The sequence below is a fragment of the Oratosquilla oratoria genome, chromosome 19, assembly GCF_046742065.1.
Source record: "Oratosquilla oratoria isolate Oo_2021 chromosome 19, ASM4674206v1, whole genome shotgun sequence".
Classification (NCBI taxonomy): Eukaryota; Metazoa; Arthropoda; class Malacostraca; order Stomatopoda; family Squillidae; genus Oratosquilla; species Oratosquilla oratoria.
Genome location: NC_134795.1, coordinates 65,033,538 through 65,053,537, shown reverse-complemented (window position 1 = coordinate 65,053,537; position 20,000 = coordinate 65,033,538). Strand labels below are relative to the sequence as shown.

The following is a 20,000-nucleotide window of genomic DNA, read 5'->3' as shown; positions in this document are numbered from 1 at the left end:
GATTGATTGATTGGTTGACTGAGTTGGTCTGGCAGGAAGTCTAAGACTCTGCTACAGTCGCCAACGACCTTTGCACTCTTCCATTAATGATTGATTGATTGGTTGGTTGATTGATTGAGTTGCTCTGAGACTCTGCAACAGCCGTCAACGACCTCTGGACTCTTCCATTGATGATTGACTGATTGATTGATTGATTGATTGACTGACTTCCTCTGAGACTCTACTACAGTCGTCAACGACCTCTGGACTCTTCCATTGATGATTGATTGATTGACTGACTTCCTCTGAGACTCTACTACAGTCGCCAACGACCTCTGGACTCTCCCATTGATGATTGACTGAGTGATTGATTGATTGACTGACTTCCTCTGAGACTCTACTACAGTCGTCAACGACCTCTGGACTCTTCCATTGATGACTGACTGATTGATTGATTGATTGATTGACTGACTTCCTCTGAGACTCTACTACAGTCGTCAACGACCTCTGGACTCTTCCATTGATGATTGATTGATTGATTGACTTCCTCTGAGAGACTACTACAGTCGTCAACGACCCCTGGACTCTTCCATTGATAAATATAATTGATTGATTGGTTGACTGACTTCCTCTGAGACTCCACTACAGTCGTCAACGACCTCTGGACTCTTCCATTGATGATTGATTGATTGATTGACTGACTTCCTCTGAGACTCTACTACAGTCGTCAACGACCCCTGGACTTCGACTGATCTTTCTTTTGAGGAAGTCGAAGCGCTGCTGCTGCTGCTGCTGCTGTTGGTGGTGCTGCTGCTGCTGTTGGTGCTGCTGCTGCTGCTGCTGTTGGTGCTGCTGCTGCTGTTGGTGCTGCTGCTGCTGCTGTTGGTGCTGCTGCTGCTGCTGCTGTTGGTGCTGCTGCTGCTGCTGCTGCTGCTGCTGCTGCCCTGAGAGTGCAGAGCTGTGTCCGTGTCAACCTCCAGCAAGGGAAGAGTAATTGCAGGTTATTAGTCCTCCTTGTGTAGAAAGAGAAAGAGAGAGAGAGGGAGAGAGAGAAAGAGAGAGGGGGAGGGAAAGAAGGAGAGAAAGAAGGCGATAGAGAGAAGTAGAGATAAAATAAATAGAAAGACAGAGATAGAGATTAGATAGATAGAAGAGAAAACATATATATAATGTATATATATATATATATATATATATATATATATATATATATATATATATATATATATAACACAGGAACCCACAGTCGGAGAAAGAATAAACTTCGAATAAAGAATAATCCTATATTTCGGCTATCAACTGTAGCCCTCTTCAGGAAAGTACATAAGATAGAGAACAGAGGGGACTTATAAACTACAGTAAGAAGAGATGTGGACAGTTGACCTCACTCAGGCGCGGGGCAAACTGGGAAATAGTCGAATCAGCATTAATTGAGGAATGCCCTAATATTAATATTTCTAAAGGGCAGTGGACACCTGACATAATCTCACGCGCAGCAATAAATAAGCTAGTGCGGACGTTACATCCTCCCCTCTCCTCACCCCCTCCCTCCTCCGCCACCCCAGTTTGCCCCGCGCCTGAGTGAGGTCAACTGTCCACATCTCTTCTTACTGTAGTTTATAAGTCCCCTCTGTTCTCTATCTTATGTACTTTCCTGAAGAGGGCTACAGTTGATAGCCGAAATATAGGATTATTCTTTATTCGAAGTTTATTCTTTCTCCGACTGTGGGTTCCTGTGTGTTATTTACAAATGTGCTACTACATTTCTATTTAGAATATATATATATATATATATATATATGTGTGTGTGTGTGTGTGTGTGTGTGTGTGTGTGTGTGTGTGTGTGTGTGTGTGTGTCCGTGTGTCCGTGTGTGTGTGTGTGTGTGTATATATATATAAGAGAGAGAGTGAGAGAATGAGATAGGTTAATGAAAAATTGGTGAAGAGAAATAGTTTGGGCCCCGGTCTGTAGAGCATCACCTCCGGGTGAAAGTTAGGGCGTTTACGGGAGTTTGAGGCGAGATTGGGAGACGATCCTCTTCGACGTCTGACGTTCGTATGTGTGTGTGTATGCGTGTGTGTGTGTGTGTGTGTGTGTTTGTGTGTGTGCGTTTGTGTGTGTGTATGTGCGTGTGCGTGCCTGTGTGTGTGTATGTATGTGTGTGTGTATGTGTATATGTTTGTGTATGTATGTGTGTGTGTGTATGTATGTTTGTGTGTGCGTGTATGTGTGTATGTGCGTGTGTGTGTGTGCCTCCCAAAAAAAAAATTTTAGAAAGGGAAATTAATGATTACATATTCTGTTTATGATGCTGTATAGTCGAGGAGTTAGGATTTGTCACTAGAAATTGGTTCGGAATGGAGAGTATGGACATCTCTAGCAAAAGGGATGAAAAATCTAGAGGATTTGAGGTCAAAATCGTTGTGCATGTTTGCTAAATAACTTGCTGTGGCACGCAAATGTGTCATAGTTCTCAAATTTTTGGGTCTGATTGAGAAATAGAAGAGACCAAGACTGAGGCGAGAGAGGTTCCACAGAATAAAAAAAATGGACTACAAACTTTGTTTAAATTTTTTTTAGGAAAGTGTCGGAGCCCAAATTGTTTTAAGAGAAGGATAGAAAACGTTATGAACGGGGATAGATGGTAATGCACATGGAACTGTTTAGTGTAAGCCATATGGTCTCTTGTAGTCTCTTTCTTGTGTTCCTAAGCGCCTCCCGATTTTTTTTTTTTTTTTTTTTGTACGTCCCACACTCCTGAAGATATTCTCCCTTTCGTTGTCTTCTCGATATCTCAGTTGCTCACGAACGAGGCCTCACGCCTCGTCTCACGCCTAAAGATACAATTCGTTGAGCCTTGAGCCTCGTCTCACGTCCTCCTCCCGTTATCTCACGGGGACAACAGGTCGTTGGCGAAGCTTCCTCAGAGCGTCTTGTCGCTTCAGCCTTGCATCGATTGCATAGGATTTCACACACGCACACGCGTGCACACACACACACACACACACACAAACACACACACACACACACACTGCCCTGCGGGTTGTTACTCCGACTCTCGTGGGCGGGGAGTTGGGTGTGTGTGCGTGCGTGTAAGGTTACAGCATTACCTCGGTCATATATGAGATCTAAGCTCTCTTCCGGGAGGGAAATACCTATCGATCACGAGTCCAACACGTGATCCAAGACCATGGCGAATCACACACGCATACACACACACGCGCGCGCGCGGGCGCATAAACAAACACGTATATATATATATTTATATATATATATATATATATCTATATATGATATATATATATATATAAATATATATATATATATATATATATACTGTATATATATATATACATTTAAACATTCACGCACATATACATGAATATATAAACATACAATTACACATCTACTTAAACATGTAAACATGCACGCACAGGCAGATTTACGTACACATTCGCGCGCGTGTGTGTGAATGTGTCTACATGTGTAGGTAAGATGAATCACAATGGCAAAAGCCGACAAGACTGTGAGAATAAACACCTTGTGAGATCGAAACCTTTATTGGTACTACGTTTCGCTTGTTACAGCTTTTTCAAGTACTGATAAACTCTCCCAGTTCCTTCCCTGTTGGCTTATATGTGCTCAGAGTGTGTGTCATGTCTGTACTTGAAAAAGCTGTAACAAGCGAAACGTAGTACCAATAAAGGTTTCGATCTCACAAGGTGTTTATTCTCACATGTGTATGTAAGCACACACGCACTATCACAGTATGATCCTTTCGCTACACACCATTTTACACAATATTATCACCAATCCCCTGCATGCTCCAGCACACCGTTATGGTTCTGTTCTATGGTCACCCTAATCTATGTTGAGGGTGTCTTAACCCATTCAACTCCGATGACAAGATGTCTTGTCATTTGGTCAAATAAAACAAAAAATCATAAAACACCAAAATGTTTGATCAAACACCAGAAAAATATGACGTCAGTCCTCGCTTCGCTGCGAGCGAAGCGAGGATTGACGTCATATTTTTCTGGTGTTTGATCAAACATTTTGGTGTTTTATGATTTTTTGTTTTATTTGACCAAATGACAAGACATCTTGTCATCGGAGTTGAATGGGTTAATTAGGGGGAATTGACCTCCTTGAAGACATTTTAAGACTTCATGATAGGGGGGACAGAAATAGACTACGGGTTTTTCAGTCTCAAAACTGTTGGAATATTGAGTTTTCTACAAATTGCAATATTTCATGCTGTACAATCTATATCATGTACGTAATTGTTGATTGTCGAGAAGTCTATGTAAAGAAACGACAGATGTGAGGACGGAGCCCTTATTGTATTTGTACGACGTCTCGCTTGTTGCAGCTTTATCAAGTACATCCTATTGCACTCATAACACGGAACTGCCTAGTGTAGGCCTTATGGTCTCTTACAGGCTCCTTCATTCTTATGTAAGCGTAACGTACGACATCATAAGATAAATCTACATCATCAGAACATCCTGTTTGTTTGTTTTTTTAAGTGCCAAAGATTAAAACAACAGTGAATATAAATATTTCACTTACTGAGTGGGAGGTGAGGGATTAATGGTAGTTTTCATAAATGGTGGAAATTATGTTGGAGGGCGAAGGAAGCTGAGGACCCGACAAGAGCCTATACTCGTGGTCACTCGTTGCTTCATTCTCGTCTATAAATTCGCGTCTCGGACGGCCCTCATTGAGATTAAAACCTTCGTAAGTGGCTTGGACTCTGCGTTCAAGTAGTTCTCCATACCTTGTTCCCCAACCTCGTCTCTGTTACGAGAAAAATTAATGTTTCAACAACAGCTTTTAGGGTCATATATCACAACAACCCACGGAACTTGCTGGAAGGGTCATTCCTCTATTTTATTTATTTATTTATTTATCTATTTATTTACATTATTTTTATTTCTATTATTATTATTTTTTAGATACTCTCTGGTTCTTTTAGCAGATGCTTTCACATCAAGTACTGCACATTGGGCAGATGCCTCAGACCGGAAGGTTAGAAACAGATGTTTGTCTGACAGTCACTGACTGCGTCTTTTAGCCACTATTGCATTTATAAAAAAAATACCTCAGCAAGCCCAAGTTACAATTTGTTAATATATTTATTTTACTCTAGAGGAAGAGGGAGAGGTCAAAGGGAGGGAGAGGGAGAGATAGAAATAGAGGGAAGGAGGGTGAGAGGGAGAGAGAGGAATAGAGAGAAAAAGAGAGGAAAGGAGGGTGGGAGGGGGAGAGAGAGAGAGAGGGAGGAAGGGAGAGATAGGGAAGGAGGGGGAAGGGAGAGAGAGAGAGGAATAGAGAGGAAAGGAGGGTGGGAGGGGGAGAGAGAGGGAGAAGGGGAGAGAGAGGGAGGAGGGGAGAGAGAGGGAAGGAGGGGGAAGGGAGAGAGAGAGAGGAATAGAGAGAGAGCGAGAGAGAAGGAGGGTGGGAGAGAGAGAAGGAGGAAGGGAGAGAGAGGAAAGGAGGGGGAAGGGAGAGAGAGAGGAATAGAGAGAGAGAGAGAGAGGAAGGGAGAGAGAGGGAGGGAGGGAGAGAGAGAGAGAGAGAGGTGGAGGAGGAGAAAGACAGAGATGGAGGTGAGGAGATGGAGAGAAATGAAGTAGAAAACGGAAATTAAAAAAATATATAAAATCGCGAGAGAACGGAACGGTGATGGAAAACCAAAAGGCGAGAGAAAAAATGTAAAAGAATTGGGGAAAAAAGAGAAGAGAACGAGAAGAGAGGGCGTAACAGGAAATCGAGAGATCGAGAGACAAAACCAGTAAAAGGAAAAAGAGAAAGAGAGAAGAGAGAGCGTGGGGCTGGGGGGGTGGGGGAAGGCTGGAACTTGCGAGTCGTCGAAAAAAGAAAGAGAAAAAGAAAAATTACGGGAAAATAGACCACACGAAGCATAAGCAGTTATCATGTTGCTCGTCACACGGTCAACATGTTGGGGACCAGCGACCAAAAAGAGGAGAGAAATTTCATATTCTTTCCTCTCTGCCTCTCTCTCTCTATCTATCTATCTATCTATCTATCTATCTATCTATCTTTCTCTAGCTCTATCTGTAACTTTTTCTCTCTATCCCTTTCTCCCTCTCTCTTTCTCTCTCCCTCTCCCTCCCTCTCTCTCTCCCTCTCCCTCCCTCCCTCCCTCTCTCTCCCTCCCTCTCTCTCTCTCTCTCTCTCTCTCTCTCTCTCTCTCTCTCTCTCTCTCTCTCTCTCTTTCTCTCCCCCTTCTCTCTCTCTCTCCCTCTCCCCCTTCTCTCTCCCCTCTCTCGGGCACATCTGTTATATCGCTTTTAAATCCTCGTGGGATTCTGTCTTGGGCTCAGCTGCCTAAAGTTTTTTTTTTTTTTTTTTTTTTTTTTTTTTTTTTTTTTTTTTTTTTTTTTTTTTTTTTTTTTTTTTTTTTTTTTTTTTTTTTTTTTTTTTTTAGTATCTTGGTATGTCTCAGGTTCTCAGGTTGTCAGGGTATTTCAGTGTAAGAAAAACCGAATATAGGCTACAGCCGAAGAAATTGTCTTTGGTAAGTGATATTTCGACCAACTGTTGACTTTTATCTTATGCCATTTGGGAAAAGTCTTAAAGGTTTTTTTTTTTTTTTTTTTGTGAATAAGAATTAGGACAATGTCTTTTTTAGGAGTGAATGAGAATTAGGATAATGTCTTTTTTTAGGAGTGAATAAGAATTAGGACAATATATTTTTTAGAAGTAAATAGTAATTAGGACAATGTCTTCTTAAGATTTAGGACTGTTTTTTTAAAAGTGAATAAGAATTAGGACAATGTCTTTTTTTTAGGAGTAAATAGTAATTAGGACAATGTCTTCTTAAAGAGTGAGTAAGAATTAGGACGCCTTTCTTTAAGTACGAGATGATAATGATATCGATAATGATGATAACAATAGTAATAATGATAATGAAAATAATAACAATAATAATGATAATCATAACTATAATAACAACAGTATTAATGATAATTATAATACATCATCATTTCAAGAAGTAGGGACACACCTGTTTCAGGCATAAAGTCGCTGAAAAAAAAATAGAAAAACTGAGATTTAAGAAGGAAATAGGCAAGAACTACCTACGGAATGGTTGACGAATGAAATAGATAGTAACCGTGTAGTAGTGAGCGCTGAAACTATCGGTTGTTTTAAGAGAAAGTTAGATAACGTTATGGATGGAGATGATAGGTGGTTATGAACATGGAACTACCCAGTGTAAGCCATATGGCCTCTTGCAGTCTCCCCCATTCTTATGTTTTTATGTTCTTATGACCTACGAAGACACTGTCAACGTACAACCACTTCGAAAAAGTAAGGGGCATGGAACTACCCAGTGTAGGCCATATGGCCTCTTGCAGTCTCCCCCATTCTTATGTTTTTATGTTCTTATGACCTACGAAGACACTGTCAACGTACAACCACTTCGAAAAAGTAAGGGGCATGGAACTACCCAGTGTAGGCATTATGGTCTCTTGCAGTCTCCCCCATTCTTATGTTTTTATGTTCTTATGGCCTACGAAGACACTGCCAACATACAAACACTTCGAAAAAGGGACATGGAACTACCCAGTGTAAGCCATATGGCCTCTTGCAGTCTCCCCCCATTCTTATGTTTTTATGTTCTTATGACCTACGAAGACACTGTCAACATACAACCACTTCGAATAAGTAAGGGGCATGGGACTACCCAGTGTAAGCCATATGGCCTCTTGCAGCCTCCCCCATTCTTGTTTTTATGTTCTTATGACCTACGAAGACACTGTCAACGTACAACCACTTCGAAAAAGGGACATGAAACTACCCAGTGTAAGCCATATGGCCTCCTGCAGTCTCCCCCATTCTTATGTTTTTATGTTCTTATGACCTACGAAGACACTGTCAACATACAACCACTTCGAAAAAGTAAGGGGCATGGGACTACCCAGTGTAGGCCTTATGGTCTCTGGCAGTCTCCTCCATTCTTATGTTCTCATGTACGAGGCTTAATGCGAACGGGAATCAAAACGATTTAATGGAAGCGAGACACAAAGGGAAGAAAAGATCAAAGTATTTGAATTAAGAATAAATAAAGATAAATAAAGAAACAAATAAATTGATGAATGCATAGATATACAAATAAATAAATTAATGGAAATAAACTTTCCTACTGGGATTCGAACCCTCACCTGAGCGGCTTTCTTTTTATAAGACGAAGACTGTACCGCTCAGGCGAGGGTTCGAATCCCAGTGGGGGAGTTTATTTTCAAATGTCTTAATGACACAAAAATAAATAAATAGATAAATAAACGAATTCAACCTTACTTATACATTAAGAGAACTAAAACGACTCTCTTTATATGAACAGAAGAATCGAAGAGACTACAAGAGACCATAAGGCCTACACTAGGCAGTCCCATGTCCATTACCATTTGTCATTCCCATCCATAAATTGATCTAATCTTTTCTTAAAACAATCGATAGTTTCACCGCTCACTACATGGTTACTAAGTCTATTCCATTCATTGACCACCCTATTGATAAACCATTTCTTGCCTTTTTCCTTCTTAAATACAAATTTCTCCAATTCAAATCCTTTACTGCGAGTCCTCAGCTGTTTTAATAGGCTTATGTACCAAGTCTGCGTGGGAAGCTTCTTCTAGTGAACTCAATACGAACAAATGTTGTTTCTGGTGTTTAACATGTTAATTAACTTCGCCTAAATGTGAATACAAAGAATACACAAGTATTCTCAGGCATAATTCTCGAGCAGAGGAGACTATAAAAATCGGTATTACAATGTCGGAATAGAAATATTACATTGAGGCTTTACGTAAAGATAACCTCGGAGTATAGAAACCTTTAATTGTATTCTTTTGGCGAGGGGCAGTACAAAGAGAAGAGGTCTGTATGATAATACAAAGAGGAAAGAAGTACAAAGAGAAGAAGCGTGTATGATAATGCAAAGAGGAAAGAAGTACAAAGAGAAGAAATATATATAATAATGTAAAGAGGAACGATCAGGGACGTGTATTTACTACATCTTGGTGGTCTTTACAAAACCAGTCAACCCCCTCAATTCCATTAGGAGGTGCAACCCTGACGGGCTGACATTCGGTCCCCGGACCGGTGCCGAGATCTCAATCAACTTCGCAGAGATGTGACAACCGGCGACAACTCTCCTCCTATCACAATCACACAACACAGGCTCCAAAACTTTCGCCACAGAGAAATCTATTTGAGGTCTTCAAGACCGTTGCCGGCTGTCGTGGGATTGCGGGTTTTCCTCATAGTGAAAATCTAGACAACAGTTATTGTTTATAAACACATCCAGGAGATTATCTCAATGCAACGGAGAAATACTAGAACCTTCTAAATGTTCTTAATGAAATTGATAAGGAGATACTTGGAGAGCCCAATTCAAATACGAAACGCCGGCAGAGCTGGGCGCGTTACCGCATGACATGTAGTGCGTTACCGAAAAATCTGCGTATGTGTACAGACATATGCACATACGCAGTAACGCGGACCGCTCTGAGGAAATTAAAATCGGTAACGCATTGACGGAAACGCACCCCCAGATTTTTAGGTAATGCACTACCTGTCCGGCAGTAACGCATTAACCTTTCCGGTGTTAACGCACTACCTGCCCTGCGGTAACGCGCCCAGCTCTGGAAACCTGCCTTTTGGACTTCCTTTGTGCTTAATATAATTTGCAGAGCTGGGCGCCTTCCTCTGTGCGTTCCTATATGCTTTCCTGGGTGTCCCGATCAAAGTCATGCCAGTCAGGACACCTTGGAACGCACCTAGGAACGCGCCCAGCTCTGATAATTTGTCCTTTTTCATTGGCACCACAGGCAACACTAATGGTGTAAATTAAGCTTTATTTGTTATATAAATTATATAAATAGCTATTGAATTATATAATCTTAACACTGTTCTATTTACAGACGAGATAATGCAATGATATCTGGATTACGGTTCAATCATGACAAATATAATTATACACACATACATATATATATATATGTGTGTGTGTGTGTGTGTGTGTGTGTGTGTGTGTGTGTGTGTGTGTGTGTGTGTGTGTGTGTGAGAGAGAGAGAGAGAGAGAGAGAGAGAGAGAGAGAGCGTATGTATGTTCATTTAATAGTGTATATCTAATTATAATACACAGGAAAGTTTGTGTATTTTTCTAATTGGTTCATCCTGCGGCGGGTCGGGATTCTTTTTGGGAACGTGTAGTATCATCTCAGCGTTTTGCGCAGAAGCCCAAAAATAGAAAAAATCGAGAGGACTGGCAAGAAGACCGCAAAAGCAGAAACAGATGCATTTTTGAACCAAATCTGTCGCCCAAAAAACCTCCTGTCAAAATACACACATATGCGCGCGCGCGCACACACACACACACACACACACACACACACACACACACACACACACACACACACACACACACACACACGCACTTTCTTTTCTTCTTCTTCTTCTTCTTATTATTATTATTATTATCATTATTATTATCATTATTATTATTATTATTATTATTATTATTATTATTATTGTCATTATTATTATTATTATTATTATTATTATTATTATTATTATTATTATTATTATTATTATTATTATTATTATTTCATTATTGTTATTATTATTATTATTATTATTATTATTATTATTATTATTATTATTATCATTATTATTATTATTATCTATTTAATTAAAATTTTGCTTTAGCCTGTCTGCCCTTGCGACAGCCAAATACATCGACATATCATGATCTGTCCTAACTGTTTGTGTCCGTCAGCCGCTGGGCTCCTCCGAGGTCGGAGGAGTCCACTTGGGGCAGAACGACGACAGGCAAGGCTGAGAGAGTCCCCCCACCCCGACCCCGACCCCGAAGTATAACCTCCGACCCCGAAGAACGAGCTCCAGCACTCGAGAGGACCCTGACCGCAAGGGACCCGACCTCTAAGGAACCCCGACACCTACAGGAACCCCGGCCCTAGCGAAACCCCAGCCCCTAAAGGATACCCAGGACCCTTGCAGAAACCCTGACCCTAGGATAACCCCGACCCCAAAGGAATGCTGGGCCTTTAGATGAATCCCGACCCCAAAGGAATCCTGACCATAATTAACCCTCCGATTACAAAAGAACCCAGGCCCCTTAATGAACCCCGGACCTCTAGAGGATGAACCCTGACAACTAATAAACCCCGATCCCCATAGGATGAACCCAGGCCCCATGAAGGAACCCATACACCTCTGGAGGAATCCGAGCAGGACCCAAAGGAATCCCGACGCCTACGGACCCCGGGTCCACAGAGGCATCCCAGCCCCGAGAGATACCCTGGCCCCCCCTAAGGAATCCCCGTGCCTCTAGAGAACCCCGTGCTTCTAGAGGAATCCCGACCCCAAAGAGAAATCCCAGGGCCTAAAGAACCCCGGGCCGCAAATGGAACTCCGGGCCTCAAGAAGACCCCCGGGGCTCTAAGAATACCCAGAGATAAAGAACCCTAGAGGTACCCTAGAGGAACTTTGGGCCTTTAGAACAATCCCGGGCCCCCAGAGGAACCTCGGGCCTCAAGAGAAACTCTAGGCGTCTAGAGTAGCCCCGGGCCCCTAGAGGACCTCCAGGCCTCTAAAGTAACCCGGGACCCCAGAGAAATCCTGGGCCTCTAGGAGACTTTCGGGCCCCCAGAAGAACCCCGGGCCTCTAGAAAAATCCCGAGCCTCAAGAGAAACTCTAGGCGTCTAGAGTAGCCCCGGGCCCCTAGAGGACCTCCAGGCCTCTAAAGTAACCCGGGACCCCAGAGAAATCCTGGTCCTCTAGAAGACTTTCGGGCCCCCAGAAGAACCCCGGGCCTCTAGAAAAATCCCGGGCCCCCAGAGGAACCCCGGGCCTTAAGAAGAACTCTGGGTGTCTAGAGTAGCCCCGGGCCCCGAGAGGAACTCCAGGCCTCTAAAGTAACCCGGGTCCCCAGAGAAACCCTGAGCCTCTAGAAGACTTTCGGGACCTCAGAAGAAACCCCGCGCCTCTACAAGAGCCCAGACTCCCCAGGAACCCCAACCCCCGGGAGGACCCGGACCTGTAGAGGAAACCTTGACACCAAATAAACCCTAACTCCAAACAAACCCCAGCCCTCCTAAGGAATCTCGGGTCTCTAGAGAAGTCCCTAGCCTCAAAGGAACTCCAAGTCCTAAGGAACCCCGGCTCCTTCAAGGATCTCCGGGCCCCTATAGGAATCCCGGACCCACAGGGGAACCCCGGGTCTCTAGAGGAATTCCAGGCTCCCCAGATGATCCCTGGGCCTCTAGAGGGCCTTCGGGCCCCCAGAAGAACCACTAGAGGAACTCTACACCTCTAAGGAACCCCAACCCCTTAGAAGACCCGGGGCTGTAGAGGAACACCGACTTCAAAGAAACCCTAAATCCAAACGAACTCTGACCCTAGAGGAACCCTGGCTATACTAAGTAGCCCCGGGCTTCTAGAGGAACCCCTGGCCTATTGATGAAGGAACTCTGACTCCAAAGGAACTCCGAATCCTAGGGAAACCCAAACCCCAAAGAAACCACGGGTCTCTGGACGGACCACGGCCTTTTAAAGGATCCCCAGTACCCTTAGGAACTACGGCCCTTTAAAGACCCCCGGCGCTCCCTCAAGGATCCTCAACCCCTATGGACCCCCGTCCCTAAAGGAACCCCGACCCCAAAGAAGTTCTGGTTTTCTAAAGGTCCCCGGGCCTCTATAATAACCTTGGTTTTTTATAAGGACCCCGGGCCTCCAGAGGAACCCAGGCCTCTAGAGGAACCCCGGGCCTCTAGAAGAGGAGACTGCAAGAGACCACAAGGCCCACAACAGGCAGTTCCACGTCCATGGTGTGTGTGTGTGTGTGTGTGTGTGTGTGTGTGTGTGTGTGTGTGTGTGTGTGTGTGTGTGTGTGTGAATGATACTTCTATCATATCAACTGTATATGGTACCACGAAGTATTATTGTAACACAAAACCAACCACTATAGCGCACTGACCTCTTGAACAGAGACTCCGTAATGGTCAAGAATGATCCAGTAACTACCTCTCTCCCCCCTTCCCCCTCCCCCTTCCCCCTTCGTCCGGGGGGAAGGGAGGGTCAAGCGATGCGCAGGTCCAGCGCACAGGTAAGCCACAGTTGCCAAAACTCTTTTGCCATCCTTTGGTCTTGCCTGTGCAAATAAAACTTTTGTTACAGAGAACTTGTTGGTTTTTCATACACAGTGTTTACTTTAATGGCTTAAGGTATTCGTTTGTATAAAACTGAACCACGTGCTGTGCGCGTGAAAGCTTCCCTCAAGACTCTTCCACTCTCCCAGACTGGGTGCCATGACACGACCGAACGATAAAGGTCACGGGAGGCCGACGAAGAGGAAGGAGGAGGAAGGGGAGAGGCGAAAGAGGAGGAGAGGGGGAGAACAGATGAAGGAGTAGCGGAGGAGGAGGAGGAGGAGAAGAGGAGGACGTGAAGAGGAGTTAAAGCTTTGTGGTGGAAAGGAAAGGAAAGGAAAATCCGTCTTCTTCGGGGAAAAGGGAGAATTTGAGCTGAACTGCGCACTGATGGAAGGAAAATGCTCAAGTAGAAACTGAACGCGAAAATGAAGGTCACGATGATAGTGATGATGATGGTGATGGTGATGCAGGAACTACTCCAGTGAGAATGTGATCAGTCGCCGGTTATCAGTTCACCACGTGTGAAATGGTGTAAAAAATATATTTTCTTAAGTGTGTGTGTGTGTGTGTTTTTGTGTGTATTTGTATGTGTATTTGGGTGTGCATTGTGTGTGTGTGTGTCTGTATGTGTATACGTGTGTACGTGTGTGTGTTTGTGTGTGTGTGTGTGTGTGTGTGTGTGTATGTATGTGCATGTGTACGTATGCGTGTATGTGCATATGTATTTGAGTGCGCATGTGTGTGTGTGTGTGTGTTTGTGTGTGTGTGTGTGTGTGTGTGCGTGTGTGTGTGTGTGTGTGTGTGTGCATGTGTACGTATATATGTACTAGAATCAACAATAATATTGCCATCGCAATTATTGAAGTAGTTATAGTTGTTTTAGTCATTTCAAGGCTTAGTGACGGCTATCTTGAAAATGACTCGGTTTTAACCCATTTCTGGATGTCAGATTTTGGTACAATTATTTTCTGTTAATCAGTATATTCATTAAGAATGAAAAACCACCGAGAAAGCTTTTGTTGCAATTTGTTTTGGGTCAGGTCCAACGTTCCCTCTAAACTGTGCGCATGCGCGCGCATGTATGTTTTACAACTAGCGCACACGAAGGAATAAATACACACACAAGCTTTTTAGATTATATTAAAATTCATTCAATAAAGAAGTTCCATCCAAACATCAACTTCTCCAAAAATATGGTAGCTTGGGAGGGAGGGTGGAGGGTGGAGGGGAGTGGAGTGTATTAGGGATGGAGTGGGTGGGAATGGTTTTTATGGCTTTTTCTTTTTAGCTACCTCTCTTGTAAGGGGGAAAAAGCCTTTGATATATGTATGTATGTATGCCAACCGTCAAGCCAATATTTGCTTTTCTCTCTATCTCTCTCTCTCTCTCCCTCTCACTCTCTCTCTCTCTCTTTCTCTCTCTCTCTCTCTCTCTCTCTCTCTCTCTCTCTCTCTCTCTCTCTCTCTCTCTCTCTCTCTCTCTCTCTCTCTCTCCTAACTCTAGCGCTTCCATTGCAAACGAAATGACGACTTTGCCGCCATGGATGTGAAACATACTTTTCCAGAGTAGGCAAAGTTTGCCCACCAGCAAATTTCTGCGCAGACTCACAGCAAAAAATTAGAGGGAACATTGGTCAGGTGGTACATCGACCCGTCTATATGATTTTATTTCTTTAACAAACTTGTTATGGTGTTCGTCTTCAGGCGAATTAAATTGCCTGGCTTCAGCCAGACTAAACCTTTTTAAAGTGATGTATGGCGAAGTTTTTTTATTTATTTATTATTTATTTATTTTGCTTGCTGTACATACAGTGAGATCAACAAAGATTTGATACAAAAAAAGAACGAAGAAAAACAAATTCAAACTCATGAAACGTATTTAAAGTTGAAGACAAAATCGTCGACCCTCGCGTATTCAACTATGTAAATACAAATTTCATTACTAAGCGTGTTTATACATTTTCGTTGTAACATTAAATTTCCATCTAAAAGCTAAAATATAGAAAACATAACAAACTATGTAAATTTACAACGAAAGGTACAATTGACATTAGATGTTCGCTATTCTTTGTGTTTATTTATATCTATCTAATCATGTTTCTTTTTTTATACTCGCTGGCCGAACGGGTTAGAGCGTCGCTACTTGCGGCGGAGGTCGAGGTGACAGCAGTTCGAAACCTGCCGCCATCGAGTTGGACCAAGGGCATGGTTCATTAAATTCCATATTACAAAGTCCTCTGTAAGGGGCATTGTCCTAGCCTAATAGTTCGCGACGTTAATTGAGCGCGGGTTCCCTAGACTGCTCTTCGAGATGAGACCAAAGTCAATGATGAAATTAACAGTCAATGACAAAATTAACAGACAGATTTTGTATTAAATGAATCATTTTTTGTCCACAGAATCTCCCTGACGCTGTCCTGCCCGATGGACCTACGGCTGTATCCGCTCGACACACAAGTCTGCCAGCTCCTCATGGCCAGCTGTAAGTACCACCTGTTACTTTGGCAAAACACCCGTTCCCTCTGTGTGTTTTTGTGCCAGCCGGCTGTGTGTACCATCTGCCATTGTTGTACCACGTTGGTTGTTTCTACTGTACCATTTAGTATCTCTGTATGACTCAGGCTGTGTTCTGACATTTCCGTGCTTTCTTCCACATGCATGTGTCATTGAGGAAAACTGTGATCTGGGTAAAATAAAGAGACTTAGAACTACAATACCTGTCGGTCCCTCCCTTTAACACTATGCCCTACCCCCGCCCCCACACCCTCCCACCTCTCCCATGGTAAATACAGCAAAATCAATTAACTAGAGAGAAATGTAGCAGCACATTTGTAAATCACACATAGAACCCACAGTCGGAGTGAAAAAAAAATGGGAGGACATTAACTTCTTCATTTCGGCTGCCAACTGCAACCCTCTTCAGGAAAGTACAAGATAGGTGAAGTGGTTAGAGAAACATATACTCCTCTGCCACCAAGTAGGGGGGGAGGATATGAAAGGAACTCAGCAAATGAAATTACCATCAACTCACTGTATATTCAGAATAAGTTCATTTGAACACTGATTGATAAGATAGATTGTTAGTAGCTTATTTTGTCCTCTTTATCACGGGAGATGCGAGGGGGGGGAACAGTGTTTACAGAAGGGACCATTTGGGACCTCACTTTTGACGATTTCCGAATCATGTCTTGTAATTCGTCACAAATGAACAGAGTCCACTGTTTAGTTCTTATTACCAAACCCATCAGCTGAAGACTATTTTCTTTTTTGTAGAATATGTTAATCAAAATCCTTTTTTGATACTAACTGATAAGTGCTCGCAAAGGGACAAAGAACTCCATGTTGTTGTTGTTGTTGTTTTTTGGGGGGCGGGGAGTTTCATCAGTCGCCTCAATTTTTGAATGCTGATCTTCGCCCAGCTGAATAAAATCACCTGACGCTATCCAGAATAATATACTGTCTCCAAAGAAGAGACAATATACCCGCCACAGTGACATCTTTGATTTGGATCAGTATGGATAAGGATGACAGGTGGTAATGGACATGGAACTGCCTAGTGTAGACCTTATGGTCTCTTGCAACCTCCTTCATACTTATGTTTTTATGATGATGATTGATTGGGTTTAACGTCGTGAAACTCCCCTTATCAGGAGACTAGAACGGTACCCCTTACAGAGGACTTTGTAGCACGGAATTTAATGATCCATATCCTTGGTCCAACTCGCTTGCGCTAGGGTTCGAATCACCGTCACCAGTGAGCATCCTTAGACAGAATAAAATCTTTAACGTTCGCCATCTTCCTGAGGGAGTTGGAATGGCTCCTGCAGAGCCTCTGTGCCCACCACCGAATGAACCATCTGTCGCCTCTTTGGACAGCTCCAGCTGTACAGAGCAATCCATCTCTGTGCTTAATCTATCTTGTGAACACTACCAGCTGTGCGTACCATCTTTTTTTTTTTTTTTTTTTTTCTTCTTCTTCTTCTTCCGGGAGGAATCGCATCATCTGTGCCTATGTGCTATGTGGTTTTCTCCTCACTCTAATCCTCAGTCTCTCGTCTCCACATTTTTTCCACCCTTCCTGAGTGTAGCTATTGCATTTTGTCCAAGAAATTCAGCGCTTCTATCCTTGGGGACAATATGGTGTCGTAGCACTGAGGGTTAAGGAGAGACTGGAAGAGGGGAACAAGAAGGAGAGTAGAAGTTCAAAGTGATCAGCATTACCAGAAATTAACCTCCAATTTTAAGTTGAATCTGACTAAAAAGATTTTTTCCCATATTTCCTATGTAGCACTTCCGTATCAAAACCTAGATTTGTTCGTCATTTACAGCAGAATAGATACTTAGAATTGGGAAACGAGGAGAAAATGTAATTCTACAAAACCTGAGAATGATAAACCCACTATGAGGCAACACTTCTCGAAAGAAAATATAGGTGGGACATAGTCCTACCTGGCAACTGTCGACTCAGAACATTATGTTGACTGTGTCAATTGTCCGCCCGTTGCATCAATTCTGCTGATTTTTCTTTTTCTTCCTTTCTCCCTTTTTTTCCTTCCCTTCCTTTCGTTTTTCTTCTCTTTTTTCGTTCTTTCTTCCCTCTTTGTTTTCTCTCTTCCTTTATTTTTTTCTTCCTTCATTTCTTTTGTCTTTATTTCCCTCTCTTTCCATTGTGTGGTGTACAGCTGTGTCAAGTAGATTAGAATAAACTTAACGTAACCACTTGCATGGTGTGAACATGACCCGTATACATTTAAGCCTCTTAATCCAAAACTCGCCAACCGCCACTTGTGCTGACGTTTGACCCCAGGACATAAGCCCACTTCGGGAATTGGCCCACGACATAAAATACCACCAATTCCCGAGGTGAGTTTATCTCCTGGACGCAAACGTCAGCAAAAGTGGCGGTTGGCGAGTGTAGAATTAAGAGAGCGAGGTGTACATACATTACATTGATATGCTGTGAGCAAATCTATCGTGTGTGTTATGTAGAGATGAACATTTCCTCTTCCTAAACACTCCGGGCACGATCATATGGTCTCATTTTTTAATCAAATTGCCAGACTTTAGACAGAATAAACACTCATAAAGGATGCCAATGTGATGTGACTGACGTTCACTGAATTAGATAAAACCACTTGCTAGAATGAAAGTATACTGAATAGTTTTAGAGTCTCGATTAGAAGGTAAGCCCTGATTTGTGTTTGGTGGTCTCTTTTCTGAGTGCTTACCTATATTCGTCTGTCTGTCTGTTTGTCCGTTTATTTGTACCTATATAAGTATGTCATAAGTGTGGTTGTACCTGTGTGCATGTGTGTGTGTGCGTGTGTACGAGCGTGTGTATGCGCGTATACATGCATATGTGCGTGCGTTCTCAAGTACGTTGTTTTATATACGCCCTATTTATGGAGTTTTTTTTTCAAAAACCACACGTGCAAAATGCTTTTCCCCAGTTTTAACTCAGGCGTAGGTGTGTGAACAACCTTCACACACAGCGCTTAAGGCTCTACTTTACATTTAGCACACAAAGGTAAACTGAGAGATTAAAAGAAAAGGTCGTAAAGAATTCAAACATTTGTCATTTCGTTATCCCTTAAGCGATGATATATCTTCAAATTCATTCATGATGTAGAAGCATTTGATATAAGATTCGAAGCTTTAAGATTCGTTTAGATAAACACCTAAGCAAGATACTGTAATGCCTGCCATTTATTTTATATTTTTTGTTTGTTTGTTATTATATGTCTGTTTATTATTATTTAATTGGTTATTATTTATTATTATTTATCTGTCCATTTATTACTATTTACCTGTCTATTATTTAATTTTACCCATTTATTTATTTATTTTATCTATTATTGTTTATATTATTATTATTATTTTTATTTATTTATTCATTATTATTATAATTTTTTCGCATCCTACCTAGTTATGGACCAAAAGCTCTCCTGTCAGCATGCTCCTCCTTTGTAATCCTTTGTATTCATTTAGGTAGAGTATTTTTCTCTCTCTTTTTCTTTTATGGCAGAGTGGAAAGTCAAAACAGACATGATGTACAAGAAAGGGATGTCGGCTTTTGACAACAATAGTATTATCAAGAACATCCGACCTAGATATGTACCGAAAGATCCTATATCGGGGTTCATGTTACAGAGGATTACAAAGGATTACAAAGGCGGAGCATGCCGACAGGAGACCTTTTGGCATATCTAGGTCGGATGTGAAAAAAAAATCATAATAATAATAAATGAATAGATAAAAACTATAATAATGTAAATAACAAATAGAATACATAAATAAATGCATAGGTATAGTTAAATAATAAACAAACAGGCAAATAGTAAATAATAATAAATTGACATATAACTGATAATAAATGAGAATCAAACAGGCAAATGTTTTACCACTGTACCTCAGTGTAATACTGGACATCCAGTAACAGCAACACATAAACAAGGTCAACGCATTTGCTGCGTTCTGTTTAGCTATCGAGAGCCTTAATAAGAATGAAATTGTCAGTTGCCGACCTCTTCAATATACCCCAAATTCTCGCGCGCAGCATCAGTTGCCTGATGTACGATAATGCATCACAATACTTGCATTATAAAATATAAAGTTACATCTGTATCACTCGTTCTCTTTCACTCTGAGTATTGATAATCACAGAAAATATGACCAAGACAGTTCACAGAATATGGGGAGTCAGTCAGCTACAACTACGAAATAAATATAACCAAAACGCCGACGGCGGCATCTTCACGTAACCAATCGCCCCTCATGACGCCTTCGTAGGCGACATCGTATGTAAGGGGTTAAAA

General features: G+C 42.1%; 1 protein-coding gene across 6 annotated transcripts in view; it reads left to right on the top strand.

Annotated features, from left to right (window-relative positions):
• Window positions 1-20,000, top strand: part of LOC143035964 (glutamate-gated chloride channel-like) — a 632,887-nt gene that overhangs the window by 598,789 nt on the left and 14,098 nt on the right. For all 6 annotated transcript variants that reach the window (XM_076203237.1, XM_076203238.1, XM_076203236.1 and 3 more), the window contains one exon: window positions 15,585-15,667. In XM_076203237.1, the coding sequence (XP_076059352.1) occupies window positions 15,585-15,667 (83 nt within the window). The remainder of the gene's footprint in view (window positions 1-15,584; window positions 15,668-20,000) is intronic.